Here is a 19,352-nt window from a genome sequence, read left to right as displayed (position 1 = left end):
CAAATTACTTCAGTAGTCTCCCTACCATTCCAATATGCAAATATGACCAATAATGTACTATTCAGTAACTCTACCACATGTATGCGATATAACTATATTCTATCCTACTGTTTCTACCAATTTTTCCAGGGCAGTCCTGGGTAAGTAATATAATAGACTTACTTTATTCAGTTTTGTCCCCTGCTATGTAATATAATAATATTAAGTCATGTCCTTAAACTGCTTTGCAGGTTGAAGTACAGCACATATGGTGTGATGTTCTTTTTATATATTCAGCTATGGAGAAAAAAATTCCCAATCTTTCCTTTAAATGCTGAGAAATTCACTCAGTAAGTGATCAATATAGTCAGTGATTCATCTTCTAGTTAGAATCCTAGTAGCTTATTTTAGTACTTACTCTACTTCAATAATTTTTTCCCACCATTTGGCATTTTAGTTGAACATCTAGTTGTTATTAGTTTTCTATCTAATTCAACTTTAAGTTATTAATTTTATTAAAGATTTACAATGCTAGAGGTTTTTTTAAAAAGTACGTATATACACATTTTATAACCCTATGTCATAACTTGCCAACAAAAATCAGTTAAGGAAGTAAGTTAAAAAATGAGGAGGGAAGAAAAGAAAGCCCAGTTGGTAACCATAAAGTGCATTTTTCTAACACATGAATATGCATTCCTTTTCCAGCCATCTGTTATCCTCAGATGAAAAGCGGATTTCATTTGTAGAACACCAATTCCACAAAATTTTCAAGAAATAAAGAAAAGGTTAAGAAAGTTTAGGTCATTAAGGCAACATGAATCAGAGTAATTTTGAAATATCAGTCTAAATAAATTGGCCATAAAATGAAGAAAAACTTTCCTGGGAACTGGACTGTTGTACATGAACACAACACCTCACATGGGCACAGAGTAAAGCTTGGGGAATGGCTAAAAATGGCATCGTGACCATCGCAAGCGTACGGCACAATAAACTGAACATAAAAGACAATAAAAGAGTTAAAGAGATTTCATGACAAGAAATTCTGCAACTTCGAAAACAAAAGTCAGAACAGCAGTTAGTCCTGTCAGCCATCCTCAGTGAAGTTTTTCAGCACCATAAATATAAAAATCAAAATCCACACACTGCCCTTTTCCTGAGAGCAGTTATCCTCACACATATTTATGAAATATTATGGTCAGCTATATTCATAACACATACTGCAATACATCATGTCAGTAACAGAGGTAGCTCCCCCTGATTAGTCAAAGATTCCCTGCTCCCTCAAAAATAACACAGCATGGAAACAACACCAGTACAGATCATGGTGCCTCCCTGAGCATGATTTCTCTCCACTTTGCACCATGAACTCCCTATTGATTTTTTAAGGTGACTAGTAAAAGGTAATGCCTTTGATGGAGATAAATGTCAAATCCCCAAGCTCCCTGAAAAAATACATTTTATCTTTGGATACAAGTTGGAGTAGTCACCTTGAAAATAAAAAATTCAGATTTTGAACTGAAATGGGAGAGGTGCCTGGATGGAAGGACTGCCCTCTCTCTGCAGCCTTTGAGCTCTTGTTGACAACACCAGCTTCTACTGTGCTCTGCTCTGTGCTCCACTGATTTCTCATCCTAATAGTTAAAAAGGATAGGGATCAGAATTCATTAGAATAAGTGTTTTATTAAGAGTAAGTTGAATTTATGTAATTTTGTAATAGGGAAAATAGGCAAAAATGTCTTGATGGAGCTATTAAAAATTCTACATATTTTTGCAATACTATGAGCACATGCAATTCAGTCAAGGTGCCCAAAAACGTAAAGGTACAGTAAAAAATCACATGGATATTCAAGGAGCAGATTGAGACCACAATGGACATAGCACTGGCACGCCTCTCAAATCACAGACACGTGCTGTGCAAGCACAGAACACATCACTTCAACTGAAGAAATATTTTTTAATTCTTTGCCTTGAAGGGCAAGTGGGAGAGGATGGAAAGCACACCAACACATCAAATTGCCAAAAGCACAGGTTTTTCCCTTAAGTGCAATATTCAGAGCTCCAGGTGGGGGAACACAAGGCCTCCAGGCTGCTTTGCAAGGGGCTCTGGTTGGCAGCAGCTCCCTTGTGCTGTCACCAGCTTCATCTCCAGACTCACAACTCACATCAACATTTATGTGCCACAGATCAAGCCAGATCCCACTGGTGTATGTTCAGGTAAATTTATAATCAAGTTCACGAGGGAAGAAGGTCAACGGCAGCAGAAAGATACATGTCAATACGCAGGCAGCACTTCCTCAGCTCAACCACACTGTGAAATGATACAGGAATTCAAAGGCCACCCATTGCTTTGCACCTACTCTATGGCAAACGTCCAAGGTGTTAATCAGATACAGAGTCAGTGGAACTTGCATCATTTTTTACAGTGTTATCAGTAAATTACTCGGCCCACTTCTCCCAAATTTTGCATTAAAACAAATCCCTTCAAAGTCACCTGAATTTCATGCAGTAAGCAGCCTGTTGTGATTTTATACAACTAAGTAAAATATGAGAATCTAACCTGAATGAAAGCAGAAAATGAACATGCCAAGATGAGTTTCATTACACACGTCTGATGTGCAACACATGAAATCAAATAGATTTGCCTATTGATGCAACTGTCAGCCAGAAAAGAATGACTGCTTGGCTGTTTCTCCTGCAAACAAAAAAGCCCAGCCTAAGAGAATACTGCTTCACTTTTCTCAATAACACAGTCCTCTTCACTCTGCTGCTTCTTCACCCCAGGGATTCATTTTTATCTGACTACAGAAAGAGAAATCCATCATCCAGTAAAAGGAATTAGCCCATTTCATTTCAATTTCCTGGAATACAACCACAGATGCTCAAAAAGATAGAAAAGAAATGCATTTTATAGGAAGACAAGGGCTCGCTACCATTTATCCTGCTCAAGGTGCAAAAAGCAGCATTGTTCTAAAAGCAAGTTACTGCACATATTACCTTGAATTTTATGAAGGGAATGACTGATTTTGTGTCTTTTCAGGCAGATATGCATCTTTTAGACTCTCCAAATAGTATGCTAATATTAAGAATGTTTTATTCCATCATTATGATCAGCAGGGGAAATAATTTTAAAAGCTGAAATGTATCTCAGGAAATGCATCAAAAACCCCAAACTCTACTACTTGCCACATGCAGTGGTGACAAGTAATGAACAAAATAATTCTGAGTATAAAGCATCATTCAAAGTAGCTCAATACAATCTTAAATTTTCCATCTTCAACTACAGTTAAGGACACATCTCAGAAACATTTTGGCAAAATGAAGAAAGCAAGCATTAGAGTTGGTTATTAGGGATTTTCAAACATTTTGACCAAAATCCACTTGTTGTGTTCTACCAGCTCCAGCTTTTCCATCATGTGTATGCATTCTGCATTGTGCCATGAGAGCTTAATCCTTTAGCAGCCAAACTGGGAACATACCAAAATAAAGAGACCTCTTTTGCTCATTTGTATTCCCACTGAGTCTGTAGGCAGGGGAATACAGTGAGGTACATCGCAGTCTCACCCTACATACCCATATCAGAATCTAGAAAAAAAAAATCTCTATCTATTCCTCTATCATTTTAAGATAAAGCTATAGACCTTCAGAACTAACCTGTCAGAAAAACAGCAGCCAGGTTCAGATCTCAGCCATAGAACCATGGAATCGTTTAGGCTGGAAAAAACCTCTATCACTGAGTCCAACCATTAACCCAGCACTGACAAGCCCACCACTAAACACACCCCTACGTGCCACTCTTGCACATCTTTTAAATACTGCAGGGATGGGCCAGAGCCAATGCTGGCTATGCATTCACCCCACACCTGCTCACCTACATTCCCCAAGAGTGCATCAAGCAGTGATGCTCTTCCTTCTACAGGGAGACCACATAGGTCAGAGATTCCTCACCTTCTCACAGGGACAGAAGAGGTAACAGGGCTACATTACCTCAACAAACAAGTCCCTTTGAAATAACAGATAACACCTGTAGTGTTTCCCACGTTCTTAGAGTACTACCTCTTCCTGATGTGAAGTAATTCAACTGTCTCTCTAGTTCAAGAAACAAAAGCCTGGGCTGGAGGTGCTGAATCTGGATAGTGCTGGATTGTCACTGTCTGTGGGGTCTCCTGAACTTGAGATCACCCACAACAGGACATTTAGGTGGTTTAGAGTTCAAGTCTTCTCAGCTCGAGCACCGAAGAAGAGTCAGGAAGCCGTGTTCTGAGGTTTCCAAGGTTGTTTATTCTTTCCTATCTAAGAAATTCTTTCTCTAACTAACAGAGGTCTGTGTAGCACGTCAATCCAAGGCACACTCTGCCTGCCCTTGGGGATTATCTTTTATACTATAAATTACGTACCTAATGTTTACAATTACTTTCCAATACATGACACCTTTATTACTGTCCAACTTTGTCCCAAACCAATCCAGTGATGCCATCCTGACTTAGAAGATGGATGACATGAAGAAGAAGAAAAGACATACCATGCCCAAATTCCTCCATCTTAGCTTTAAACCCCCTAATATAAACATTTCTAAAAACTCACTTTTCTACCTTCTAACAATCTAATTTATACTCTCCTTGATTTTTGTGACTTGTAATTCTTCCTGCAATGTTGGTAATTTTTTCCAGGGATTAAAATTCAGTCCCCAGGGGTCTTGGGCACTATACCAAGCCCTCTGAGCCCCCTGCTTGGAGGGTCTCGAGGTATCCAGGGAAGCCAGGGGAACACCCTGGACTCCCACACTGGATAATATGGAAATTATTCAATTCTCAGTGGGGGAAAAAAATCAAATTCAAAAAGGTGAAGGAATACTACTATAACAGTAGAAATACTCTCTGCACATGAATTCTCTTCCACACTCTAGTTACACGTATTTTTTTTTTCAGAAAACATTTTAAAGACCTTGCAGAAGATGTTACAAAGCAACAGGACCAAGTCATACATAATTGTTAGAACTCTCACTACTTATTCAGAGCCAGCTGTTTGCAATAGAGAAAGCAGTGTGCCCAGTAATTTCAATTTATTATTCAAGTACCATTAAAATCATTGAAGTATTTCTTTCAGATTTGCAGCAACTCTGCTAAAATGAGAATTTCTAACCAATCTACATTTCATAACATGTTCACTATTAATGCAATAGCTTCAGGGAAGGGTTTTGCTTTGCTTTTAAATTTCAGCCTGTTCCACTGACTGACAGGACATCCAGTGACTCTGTAGCCTTAGTTCAGTCTTACTGAAACCGAGACATATGGACTGACTGTCATCAGATACTCACTGTGATTTTACTAAAGGATTTTAGTAATTAGTCACAAGCTGAAATCTATACTGCTTTCTCATATTACATAGACCCCAATAAAAAGCTTACACATGTAAAATGTCTGGAACTTATGGTAATGCATAACTGAGCCATTAACAACACAAGATAATAGCATTTCCTTGAAGAAAGCTGCCAGTGAAAGACAATACCTGCAGTGGCATGGCAGAAGTGTGAATATTTCTTCTGCATTTAGAACATGTTTTTATTCCTATTAGCTGTCATTCTGCTTGTCAATACTAAGCAAGCTATTGAGAGATGAAGGAACCCTCATCCTCATTTATTACAAATATTCAGTGAAAAAGATAATTTTCCATACCAAACCAAGTTAATGACCCTGGAAAATGCTAGGAAGTATTTTCTGGTTTTCAGTAGTTATTCTGTGCCATGACCATCGTGGTACTCTCTGCTGGAATGGCAGTGTTGCCTCATGTATCACTGACTAACCAAAGTTTTTAAATAAAGGTATCACATGTACCAAATCCCTCTTTCAGAGCTGCTTTGTTATTATTGGGAATCTAATTATGAAAATGTCATTAAATATGACAAAGGGCACAAGAAACTCTGCTTCACAATGGATAACCCTGAACGGAAGCACTGGCTGGAGAAGTATATTTTAAGTGTGTTTACTGAGTTATTTTATGCAATATAAAAGCACTTAGGGCATTTGGGGATAAAAAAGCTGCAACAGATAACATTAAAGTGGCTGAAAAAATATGTGACACGTATAAAGTAGATTATTTTGAGGTAGAGTGGTTGCAACAATTGTAAATAAACTCTTGCAAACAAACTAAATCTAGAGTAGTCCAAAATTCCATTCATTCCCTTCATGTTGTTTTATTAAAGTTTTTTAATAATGATAAACAAAAATGAACAACTTATCACATATATTCAGCATCGCTCTCAGACCACCATAAAACTCTGTTTGACAGCAGATTTTGCTTTTACCCCTAGAAATTAATTTGGTATGGATACCAAGATAGCAGTATAAGATTAAAATGCAAAAACCCATCAGATTAACAAGAACCTCATCTTGTTCTGGTGTGAAGGCAATATGCTACCTGTGCAATGTGGTCTCAGCCTCTTTCATTAGAGCACGTGGCAGGCAGTAGCACTTTGATTCACAGGGATCTATGTACATTTTCAGCAACATCAGTTTCTGCTTATCTTCATTTACAGACAAAATTAAAAGAAAAGAAAACAACACTTACTTGCTTTTTCCTTTGTACACTGTAGCATAGGACCCTTCCCCTAGTTTTTCCAGTTTTTCATATGAGTCTGCTTTTCCAAACTTAGGGCTTGTAGGCTAAACAAAACAAAAAGAAGACCTTTCAGCATTGCACCCATAACATTAACTGTTTTGATTCAACCTTTAGAGACCAAGTATCAGCATCAAGGCTCATAGACACGCCTGTTTTCAGTAACCAACAACAAGAAGTAATTAACAGGGGGAAAGAAATTAATATTTATTCAATAACTCAGATGGTAGTTGCTAATATCAATCATACACTTACATCACTGGATCTATCAAAAGGATTTTGTTCTCAATCAAAGAGATGGTTCTGTTTTATTTTTCACATATACCACGTCATAGAGGGAAAAAGACCATTAACAACCAAAGCATTTTATCTATGTTTAGAGATCTAAACGGCAGCCTTAATCTGCCCTACAAAATCAGACTAATAAAGCTATTTAGTAATTTTATTCTTTCTTATTTTTTTTTAGACTAAAGCCCATCCAAGAACATTGCTCTAAGTAGTCAGCGTCCCACTAAATCAATCATTGTTCAGAGAGTGGTCAAAATGCTACAGGAAAGCATCTTTAATGATGTAATCTTCTGAATTATGATCACAGTCTTCATATGTGGATATAATCACATCATACTTTAATGTACATTTTACATCATTGATACAAGTCCTGTATCCTTAATATTTGCAGCCTAAGTGAGAAGTCTACAACTGAACCAAGCTAAGGAATGATTTTTGCTCAAAGGGCCAGATAGCTCAGCTGGCCTTTGTGACAGACTGATACTTGCCCCCCTTTTATACAGTCCTAACAGAGAACAAAGCAACTCTGCAAAAAGAGAAATTCATCTGACATTAAAACTTTCCATTCTGAAATTCAAAGAAAATGTTTGACTTTTTAAAGTGCTTCCTATTTTCCCTTATTTCCCCACTTGCCAGTTGTCTGGAAGGAAAGGGAATTTTATCTTTTCTCCAGGACCAGATGGACACTGCAAAAAACTGACCTGCAGCTGCCCTCAGCATCACCTACATATCTTTTAGACTGCAGTGCTCAGACATCCTGCCTGTCCTAAACCAACCAAAAGATCATAGAGAAAGTTTGGAGGGTCAGCACTAACACTGAAATCACAAACAGTAAATGATTTGACAGTACTCTTGTTAAATACAACAAAGAGCAGACAAGCAAACCTGCCATGATTAAGGTTGAATTCAGCTGGGATGAGCCGTGTGCAGCTGTACATGTGGTACCTTCACATTGGGGATCCTATGTCTGATTTGCAAAAAGTATTCATGTACATTCATGTATCAAACATTACAGTACAGAGCACATCTGTGTATAAATTCTTGATAAGCTATTGGTTGAAAGTTTTACATCAACTGACCCCAAAAATTGCTTCTATTTAAATAGGCAGGGGCATCCTAGGTAAGTTGACTTGGTGCCTCATACTTGTCCACCACACCCAATTCACCATTAGCCAGAAAATGCAGATGCTCTCTTTACTCAATTAGTCTTCATTTGCCTTATGCAAAAATTCTGGCACTTTGGCAACTATACACCTTTTTTTGGTATCAAAATTCCAGCTTTCTATTCAATGGCATAAGGACATACATACGTAGGTTTGCAAAATTGAGCCCTTTCACCTATCTCCAGTACAAAGAACACCCTATTACTTTACTAGCCAATTCCTAAGTATTAGTAGATTTACTAATTTGTCATAACAAAACTCTCAGATCTTTTTCCTGCTACATTATTTGGAACACTTCATTATAGATAAGGCAGTAATATTCCTGGCTTCCAGTCTGTGCTTAAAAAGACATTCTGTCTGGTTAAAAACTAATTTGAGGATTTTTTAAAATCACAGTTTATTATAGATGTCACTAATAGAGGTGACTAAAGTACTTATTCAAGTAGCCTTCTCATTTAGCTATCCAATAATGGACTAATGCAAAAACATTAAAAAAATTCAGAAAAAAAAAGTGGTTAGATGTTTAAATGTATTGCATATAACGAAGAGGAAGTGCAAAGTATTTCCTAAATTGCAGGCTGTGATGAACACACAGTGAGCAGCTTTGTTTGGAGTGGAAATGCTGCCCTAGTTAACACTGAATAGTTCACTGTTGGCTTCCTCATAGCAGGACAGAGAAAGGACAGCATGTATACATGTGTTTCACATCCATTCTTATTTTCACACTGAGATTTACTTTCATTCTCTACCTCTGGAAACCATAATCTAAAGGTCACAACAACCTGTAAAGCCCTAAGATCTTGACAGGAAACAGGATGTATTTAATCCATTACCACACCGTAAATCATCAACAATACTTATTCCTACAACCTCAAGCTCATTTCTCTGCTGTCCAGCTGCCAGAAGCACAGACTGGAAGTCATGACTTTTGGCTCATTCTCCTCCTGGAAGTTGCTGCATCCTCACCAAGAACAGCCAAAATTCTAAAAGTTGGTGTTGGCTGGGTCGGGAGGACAGCTCAGTTCAGAGCCCTGTGCCCTGGTCTCAGCTCTGCAGCACCAAGGCTGACCTGCCATCCACCCCTTGTCCAGTGCCTGCTCACGCTGGGTACGAGCCCAGAAAGAGCCCAAGCCCCACGCCTGAGCCACCCCGAGTACAGCAAACCCCCAGGGCTGACACCTTCCCTTCCCAGCTTACAGCACCTTTGTAGTGGAGCTCAGTTCTGCTCCATCAGCACCATCACACTGGACTGCCCAGGTTCCCCACTATGACATCCCCCTTTGTGAAAATGGACGTTGGTTTTCCTTGCATTGTGCATTTGTAATCTTAAAAGGCTTACCATTTTTGAAGGCATGTGGTGGAGAATAGCACTTTGTGGCATTTTATAAAAAATAGTTAAATAAATTAAGAGGCAAAATAATATACATAACAATATAACTTGCATGATACTTCTTAATGAAATGCCAAAACACTCATCATACTGCAGTTACTTTAGACAATGAAGGGACAGCTTTGTCATTTCCCCAACATTTTCTCAATTTTTTAAAAACAAAATTTCATACACTAATTCAAATGTCTAATTACAAATTGCCTATAAAGTGAAGAAGTTCAGAAACTTCTTACATTTCCTTTTATTTCTGGATTATAAAGAAGGTGAAGACAGACAGAAATAATGCAAAAGTGCATAACTTTTCAAAACTTAAGTTTTAAGCTTAAAGGATTTGAAAGGAATCTAAATACTTTGAAATTCCACATGACTGCTGAAACTACAACCATTTCAGCCTACTTTCCTTTATTATTGAAGTCCCCTATTCATAAGGGTATTTTTTCAGCTTTATAGATATGAATTTCATTATTCAGATTTCAAATAAACGAAACAAAAAATATTATTTGTTACAGCAAGGTTGGTGGCTTTTTTATTAAATGCTAATGTTAAAATCAAATCTAGAAAATCCACTTTTAAGTACAATTTCTTCTTCCAAAGTATTTTATTCCTTCTGGTAGAATACATAGGAATATATATACACAGAGATTTGTTTGTTAAATCACTAGAGTCCCTTACTTTGCCTGGGACGTGGTTGACTGAAATGCTCATAGTAAGTGAGACATATCCAGAGCACACCAGACGTACAGTGCTTGCATCAGCCACTGACAGGCATCACAAGCAGCAGACTCACAAGAAATTCCCCTGTATTTTACGTAACTTGTGCAATCCCCCATTTTGACCCAGACAATATTTCTCAATGGAAAAGAGTACTGGTTTTAGCTGAACATATGTATTTTGGTCAGATTTTTCAAAGCTTCTTTTTGAAGATCTAACCTTACAATATCTCTATAGCTATCATTTTTCCATTTCTGTTGCTCCTTCTTACTGCTTTTTAACCCTTTAAAACACCAACTGAGGATCACAGAATTATTTAGGTTTGAAAAGGCTTTAAAGATCACCAAGTTCAATCCTAATCCTAACACTGCAAAGCCCACCAAATATGTCCCTAAGCATCAAACCTATACACTATACATAAATCTATATCTTTTAAATATCTCCAGGGACTTTGACTCAACCACTTCCCTGGGCAGCCTTTTCCAATGCTTGACAACCTTTCTATGTACTAAACATCACTGGGACTAGTTAGGCATAAGAAGCCTGTTGGTCCATGTTAGAGCTCCTCATTTGCTATAAAAATACCCTTCAATTTAGAAAACCCCAACACCCAGATGCATATGTGACCAAGATTGAACTACATAACAGCAAAAAGTTAAATAGGCAGTAAACAACCAGGCAGCAAAAAACTGATACAACTGGAACACGCACTTCAAAAATGAACTTTCACGCTCTGGAGAAATCTTTCAAAGAACTGAAATTGGAAAGCTAAATGAATTACTGAGACAAAAGGGAGTAAAGGTCCTCATGGCTCTGAAGATCATAGTCCCAAGACACTGTGAAAGTCAGCAGAGATTGTGGTAGATCATGTTATCCCCCAGAGGACATTGGCAATTGGAGCGCAGAACAACGCAGATCGTTCTCTTCAGGAAACTCACTGGGAATTTTGCTTGCTTGCCTTCACTTTCCACTTTCCTTGAAAACAGTTTTCAATAGGTAGCTTTCTTATTATCAGCCTACATTTTTCCCAGGGCTAGATTAGTCTAAGAGCACCACTGAGCACAGAAGTGAGCATTTTTAGCAGCGTGGCTTGCAGTAACCAAGATTAGATATTTTTTCCCCTCTGGTTAAGGAAATACAGATCATAGTAACAAGGATGGAAAGAGTATGCCAAAATGTTGAGCACAGAAATAGAAGAAGCTAGTATTTCAAACTGACGTGAGAGTTTTAAAAATAACAAAGGAAAAAAACAAATGAGAAGAAACTGTCTTTTCTGACCAGGTTGTTTCAAATGGCCGTTTCATTGATACAGCCTGTACAAGAAATAACAGGCTTAATCCAAGGTCTTGCAGTATGAGTTCCTTGCACTACATCACCACCTGAATACTTCTTTCTCAGAATTTTTCAAAATCTATGTAATAAAGAGGTTTTAATGGAAAATTACACTGAAAAATCACCTGACTATTCCTATAGAAGCTGTGTGGGTTATGTTCTCATGCATTTTTCATAACTGCAGAACAGCTTGTGAATGTCACACTTAACTGTCACACTCGCGAGTCTAAGTTTTAAATAGATCCCTTTTTTTAACAGGAGGATATTAAACTTCAATATAAAACTATCAGTAAGAGAAAAATATTATTTTCACAGTACCCCTGTAAATTAAAGAAAATCAAAAGTGAATATGTGCTTTGTTGTACACATCAAAAGAAATAAATTGCTAGAAAAGCCTGAAAGTAAAACACAGGCCAAGAAGCCCAATTGAGATTAAATCACAAGAATGAAAGATAATAATTACTTTTTAAGCATTTTGTCTTCTTTGTCACGAGAGTAAACCTTTCACAAAACCCTATGCAGTTTTCACACTAATTAAAGGTTGTATCCAACCTATAATAATAAGCCAATTTGACCATAGCTTGAAAGTTGGACTGTTTTCTAGGGCACTGTTCAAGGGATACAAAGATGTTCAAGCATTCAAACCAAGCCTCAGACTCAGTTCTCCCACTCTCTGATCCCATTCTGTTCTTGCATCTTCCTAACCCTTTAACACACAGCCACAAATTAAGAGCAACCTGGGCAGAAGCAACCAAAGAGCTCTCAGTGAAGGGTGCAGTTTTTAAAGCTGTTCTCTTGTTCTCCAGGCTATTAGAGTGCAGGAGCTGGTTCAGCTGCCACATTCTATCTGCTTTTTCATCTAGAGAGTATCCTTTAGGTTAACGATTATTAACACTTCCTTTGTGCCAGTAAAGAAAACTCCACTCTCTACAAGGAACTCTGAAATTATTCTTACCTCCATAAAACATACCAAACAGGAAGGGCCCAGTTACCCTAGTAATTAACAGTTCCCAACTGTTCCTAACAGTTGCTAACTGGAGAATGTTGCATGTACCTGAAGAGGAAGGGAGACAAGATTGCCACAGCGAGGGTTTATTTGGGCAGGCAGAAATGATGCCAAACTTTCAGAAAAAATCCTGACATCAGTGTCTATTTTAAAGCTAGATTTCTTACACAACTAATTTTCAATGCACTAGCAGGATCAGTATGATCATTATAGGATTCATGCTGTTTGGCTTGTACTTTTGGGAGGAAAGTTGCATGTATCAGGAGTTAACATTAATAAAACTTACAGAAACAGAGGAAGGGCTGCTCTCCCAAAAAGAGTGAAGACTCAGTGCCGTAAAGCATTTCTTATCCAATAATTTTTATATGAATGTTTGGGTTTCTTACACGTATCTGAGTTAGCAGAATGTTAGTGTTTTGCTTGGTTTTGTTTTTAAAAAGTAACAGACAGGTAGGAACATATACCTGTGCATGACATTTAAATTCACCACCAGGGAGCTTTAGCTCTTCAAGGAGAACAAACTGATGTGTATCACTAAGTAACTAAATCATGAGCAGATGGCTACTTTATACAGCTGGCAATATTATATTTACATATGGTACAAAAGTCATGTTTTAGTGTATAAAATGTGTACTCTGAATACACCAAAACTTTACCTGGCACTGGAGAGTTCGATCATGTGTCTAAAGAGCAGGGATCTCAATTAAAATTTTCAGATAATAAGAGTCAAGCCATCTTTTAAAACCAGCTGTTCGGGGAAGAGTGGCACCTGTTTGCTTTTCAGCTGTGATTTTTAAATTTTGTCTAGTGTATTATGTAGTATTACCTATTCTTCATTTAAGAAGAAAAGCATTTTCTTGCCTTGGTAGACAAATGACTCAGCGCGACATTTTTTTAAGATATAGACAGAGAGAGAGAAATGGATAAGTATGCACAACCATATGTATATAACTATATATATATATATATATATATACACACATACACACACATATATATTGTGTTGGGATGAATGAGAGAAAGGGTTTTTTAAGCCAAATTCCCTTCTAACAGAGCTGACAAAGCTGTTAAGCAAAGCTGCACAGGTAGGCAAACACCTACTTCACTACCTCCAAGTTTTCCCAAGTTTTCCACTGCACTGATGTGATAAAGGAATAATTCTGTTCTGATGGAAAATTCATCCCATGATAACATACAACTTCAATCAGCATAAGCAGTTTGGAAATCACTGTCATAGGTGTTTTCTTATGTTCAAAGCAAGCAGAGAAGGTGGAAAGGTTCTAAGTGTAAAAATTAGGCTCGTCGTACAAGAAAAACATGAAGTGCTAAATGTACCCTACTGCACTAATTAACTGCACAGGAATTCCACCAGGTTGTAACGAGGTGTGATATTAACTGGAGAAAAATACTTTATGTTCAAAAGCAAGAGATTTATTTTCCAAGTGACAATCTGTGTGCAGGATCATGGAGCTCCAGCTTCCCCAAACCTCTGTGTGTGTTTCATCTTTCTCATCACAAAGTGCAGCGCATTTCAAAGGTATAGACAACACAAAATGGGCAACATATCACCTGCAGAGTATTTTGTGATCTTTACCAAACACTGAAACTGATACCTGTCAGAGAGGTGATGAAACTGCTGAAATTAATCAAAGCAGAAACTAACACTCCCGGGCATTATAAACAAGGTCTTTCAGGTCACATCTTCAACAATATTATTTTTCTGAGACAAATAAAGGACTTTTACCTGAGCAGAAGCACTGTGTGATATGGAGACTGCAAGCCTCATTCAGGTACCTTCTGTAAGACATCATTTCCACAACTGACAGCTACAGAGGACTTCAAATGATGAAAGGAAAAGACTAAAGGAAAGCCTATCTCTAATTCAGTTCCTCTACTAATTAAGCATAGAAAGTGTAAATTGAAGGTAGCACCTCTCTATCAGAATATCTTAAAAATAAAGCTTACAGAAAGCAGGACAAAACTGAAACATAACTCCACAGCTTTAGCCCTTATGACCCTGAGGGCACAGCATGTTCAAGAACATTCACAGAAACTGAAATTCTTGTTCAGACTGGTATAACCTATACAAGTGGAGAATTTCCAGAGAACCAAGTATGAACTCAGTGAGGGAGAATATGCAGCTGACATGGAAGAAAAAGATGTAATGATCAGAAAAAGCAAGTAGCAAGGGCATCTGCTAGACAACATCAGGGCTACAAAAAAAAGGATGAAACCCTAAACTCTTTGTTAACCCAAGCATCATACAAAACCACAGAATGATACATTTCTGCAACTAACCACACGGGCATCACTCAATAAAACATGCATCAGGACATCTACTGCCTGAAGCCATGTATTCAGGTTCTGGGAATGGGAATAAAGCATCTTGATCTTGCCTCTGTCTCGCATGGCTGAACTCAGGTCTGCCAGGCAGGTGTGACCTGATCAGCAGAGGGTTAACACCACCTTTTGTTGTGGACTGCTCTTCCCTCTCCATTGGCATGAACACTTCCATCATTCCACATGCTCTTCCTTGTGAGGAAAGGTCAAAAACTAACAATGCCTCCAAGCAGATGGAAGAACTGAGTTCACCAAAGAGTTATAAAAATCAGAGAGAATTACAGGAAGTTGAGAAATAAGAATTGTATTTCAATAAATTCCTTTGCACCTCCTGTATCCAGCAAGTCTGTGTGAGTCACCATGGACGAAGATTACCAAAAGCAAATGTTTAGTTAGGGCTCTAACCAGCAGCAAACCAGTAGATGAAGCATTAATGTAATTTACATAGGAAAATACTGGGATCACAGAAGATTGGATGGATGCAGTAGAGTGCCAGCTCTCTGGAAAAGAACAAGACGCCAAAAACACAGTATCAAAAACATCTGCTTCAAAATTCTGGAAGCAAAGCAACTGAAACCCTTCAGTGTTAACAGAAGAATGTCAAAAACAATAACAGAAATTAGTAATAGCTTCTAAGAGGAACAGCAGAGACAAGGACTGAGTTAATACCACAAAATACTTAAGATTTTCCAAAAAAAGTAATTTAAATTAATAATTGTGGTGCCAAAAAACTAATCAGGCATCACAAACAAGTAAACACAGTGCAAATAGATTTAGCCATTCTTAATGATTTTAAAGGTTTTATGGTAAGAATTCCTTGTCATGGACTCAGATGGAACACACTAGAGACATCTTCGACAGCAGCTATATAATGCCAAGTGGTAGTGGAAAAGAAAATTTGTTTTTGCTACAGATGGTTACATTTTAAAATGTAACCTTTTCTAAAAAGGACAGTCCCCGGGAGGCGCGACATCTCACCCGCTAGATTCACATGGGTTAAACACAGCTCATCTACAGAAAATTAATCTCCTGCCATTTTTCATCAGAAGTTTGACAGGCTTCAGTCAAACTTCTGTAGGAAGGACAGAAGATGTCCAGAAGATAGAGCAAAACAAAGAAAAGAAAAGAAAGAAAATAAAAAAGAAGAGACAATCAACCTTTTAAATTTTTTTTTGCATCAAGTAAGATTTGAAGTGTTACATCCATTCCACTTAGATCTGTAGTTTTCAACTCAAAGGTCACATTATTATGGATTTTTCTTGCCAAAGCATAACAGAAATAGTTTTTCAATAATTTTGAAGGTCTTTTGGGGGAAATCTGTTCTGGGCATTATTCATTAAAGACATGACATTTTATTTATCTAGTTTCTTTCAAAATACTTGAGAATAAAACTATTATGATGTGTTTCTAAACCCTTCTGTTATTTTTCTCTCCTCTCTCTTGTAGAGTTTCTAATAGGGAAATAAATGTAATTTTTACTACTTGATTTTAAAAAGATAATTATAAAATGTAAACAAAATCTGGAAAATCTGATCTGTTTCTCTAAAACCAAAATCTAAAAATCAAAAAGGCAATTCATGTGGTTTCTTAAACTTCATGGGAAAGAATTCCTCCTCTTCACAAATAAGCAATCCTCTGCCAAATTTGCTGCATAAACATTATAGCAGCTGTAATGACATACCAGGGTAAGGAGAGGAAAACACTTAGAAATCCTGTAAGACACCCTAACTAACATTTGAAAGGAATTTCATAAATCATATTCTTTTTCAAGTTCAATTTTCCGATCCTATTTCATTCATAAATACATGGCAACATATACACAACAAACATATATATGGAAACAAATATTTGGAAAACACATTTAAGAGCAGCTATGACCTTTTTCTTTGTTGTTTCCAAGTAACCAATCCCTTCTTAAGCAAGAAAACATTTATCTGATGCCTCTAATTCCGCTGTTTAGGCATGCAGAGGTGTCAGGACTGTGCACTTACAGAGCTGGGGCTGGAGTGCCGCCTGACTTTAGGTGATTCCTTCCCTGCAGATGAAGTTTTGAAGTTAATGCAAGCGTTGTTCTCTGAATGAACCCTCTTCACTTGATTAGTTGGCTTCTCAAATGGATCGAAACTACTCTGTGTCCTCTGAACCCGAACCTTTTTATCCTCAGGAATTGTATCCAGAGGTTTGATCACTGAATCCATTCCCTGGCAGTTCCGTGTAGACATCTTTGTGACACATATCTGAAAAGAAAAAACATCATTTGTTGACTCTAACAGGCTTAAAGTCGATATCATTCCATGCACCTGCCAGTATCAAAAAAGGCACTGAACTTCATAAGCATTCACTTTCAATTTCTATGTTAAAATTGAAAACCACACATACATTTCATATAGGGGACACCCACATCACAATAATAACTATAAAAACCCTATCTTTGTGCAATGTACTAGAAGATCCTGGAAAAGGAAGGCAGAAGAGGAACATACATAAATTCATACATTTGTGTTTTCTTGTACAACGTGTTCTTGGCAACAATGCCACTTCACTTCTTTCTCCAATCTGGCCACAGATATCCACAAGCAGTATTGATTTCCATTTGTTCAAAATTGGATGAGACCAAACTAAAATAAATGATGGTAGTTTGTGTGTGCACTAGCTGGTGCTGGCTTTCCAAAGATTCAATACCGGTATATTACTGTATTTTTAAATAATGCTTATACAGTGTTGTTATTATTATTATCACCATATGTCTCAGAAAATCAAATCAGTAAATCAATTCCCAGGCACTGAAACGTGAGACTGCAGCTTAATGGCACACTAAAGCACAGAAGTCCAATTCTTTGTTACTGTGAAGTACAACTCTGCCAAGCTCTAAAGACTGCCACTTGCTGCTTGAGCTATCAAAATATGCTATGGTTAGTTCAAAAGAACTAAATGAGCAGAACAGCACCTTTAGATACTCCAGTCATATACATTTCTAGTTTAAATTGCAGTACATATGACTTTTTCTAGAATTACACTGTTGGTGAGGGTCTGTGTTTGAGGATTCAGCTTCTGTTTTCACCCATAAGAGACTTGACTTTTACTTGGAAAGAAGAGTTTCAGCTTTCAGGCTACAGGGAAATGTTATGAAGTGCAATGCAAGCAGACCCAAGAGCCTCCCTAAATTGTAAGGCACATCAAAGTGCCTTAAATTATCAAAGTGCATCAAATAATCTACTATTTATTTTTTTTTCCATGACATTTGCACGTGTTTAAGGACAGACTGTGTTAATTTGCTATCAATTGAACTGTTCATATAAAAACAATTTGATATTCCATTTCAGCACTTATAATCTCTCCTAATTTTTGAAAACCTGTCATCCTAAAACTATTAAAATTAAAAAAAATAGAAAAAATAAATTGCCATTAAATCAGGAGTCTTCCTTCCTAACCCAAAGTATCTCCAAAAACTTCTCAAATATATTATTCTTTGCCATTTTCCCAGAGGCATTGTGTGCCTTGAAATCCAACTTATTTCAATATATGTTATGAAATTTGGCTTTTTTTTTTCTTTTATGATCCACTGTAACAGCAGATGAAAGCTTTCTTTTCTGCATTACAAATTTAAAGTATGTTCCCTGCACTGTGCCATCTGGCCAAATGATCATATACCAGGTCAACTCTAATGAAGGACATCACAACTGTCACAAACCAGGCATTACAAGGGTTCCCAGTTCTTCTCACTAAAGTGATTTCTCCAGGACTAGAACTTCACCAAGTTATAACTTCCTTGAGCAAAGGAAAAGTCCCCCTTCATCCCAAATGATAATTCTTTTTCGGGTTTAAATTAAGAAAATTATGTAATTTTGGTCTGCTACTTCAGAAAGAAAAGGTAAGAGCTGTAGCACGAAGCTTTTAATTAGTCTTCTTGTAAAACTAATTGTTTTATTTTCCCTAAAACAACTCATATGCACAGACATGTATCAACATACTTCCCACTATCATCTCCATATTCTTGTAATGCTTGCTACCAACAAAGATGTTTTAAAATAATGTAAATTGAAATTACTGTTAATACAGCAGCACTTCCAGTTACCTTATTAACATGGATGCAAATAAATCAGTAATCAGTATTTCTCAGCATCTGAAACCCTATGATCTAAAAATAAGGTTTTTCTAGGGGCAGGAGATATGGACAGAAAGTTCCAAAGTGATACTTCTCTTCCTTTCAGATAGTCTCTAGCAGATTAAAATATCTGAAATACACAGATATAAATATACTGTAGATAATATTGCCAGGAATGCTGCTTCTATTTTCTTTTTTCCACTAGCAAATCTACATGTCTAGGTCTAACGTTGGCCATGTAGGCATGTGTTACTGTCATCTTGACTGGAAGCAGTAATCATTTGGAATTATAGGTTGAAGGGAGGCACTTTAGCCTTCAGGCCACTTGACTGAATCTGGAGTAGGATAAAAATCTCCACCATCATCCTATAATAGCCAACTTCCAACTTGCAAATGACTAAAACCAAGATGAGCATCAACCAACTC

The 19,352-nt window shown here is 37.2% G+C and overlaps 1 protein-coding gene across 3 annotated transcripts in view; it reads right to left on the bottom strand.

The window, feature by feature from the left end:
• Positions 1-19,352, bottom strand: part of CDK14 (cyclin dependent kinase 14) — a 248,760-nt gene that overhangs the window by 148,336 nt on the left and 81,072 nt on the right. For 2 of the 3 annotated variants that reach the window (XM_062494811.1, XM_062494827.1), the window contains 2 exons: positions 16,813-17,058; positions 6,544-6,638 (listed from right to left, as the gene is read on the bottom strand). In XM_062494811.1, the coding sequence (XP_062350795.1) occupies positions 6,544-6,638; positions 16,813-17,058 (341 nt within the window). Of the gene's footprint in view, positions 1-6,543; positions 6,639-16,812; positions 17,088-19,352 lie in introns of all 3 variants that reach the window. The other variant, XM_062494819.1, reaches the window with a different exon arrangement.

Source organism: Cinclus cinclus, chromosome 1 (assembly GCF_963662255.1).
Source record: "Cinclus cinclus chromosome 1, bCinCin1.1, whole genome shotgun sequence".
Classification (NCBI taxonomy): domain Eukaryota; kingdom Metazoa; phylum Chordata; class Aves; order Passeriformes; family Cinclidae; genus Cinclus; species Cinclus cinclus.
The sequence above is the reverse complement of the archived record's forward strand: the minus strand, read 5'-3'. Positions and strand labels throughout refer to the sequence as shown.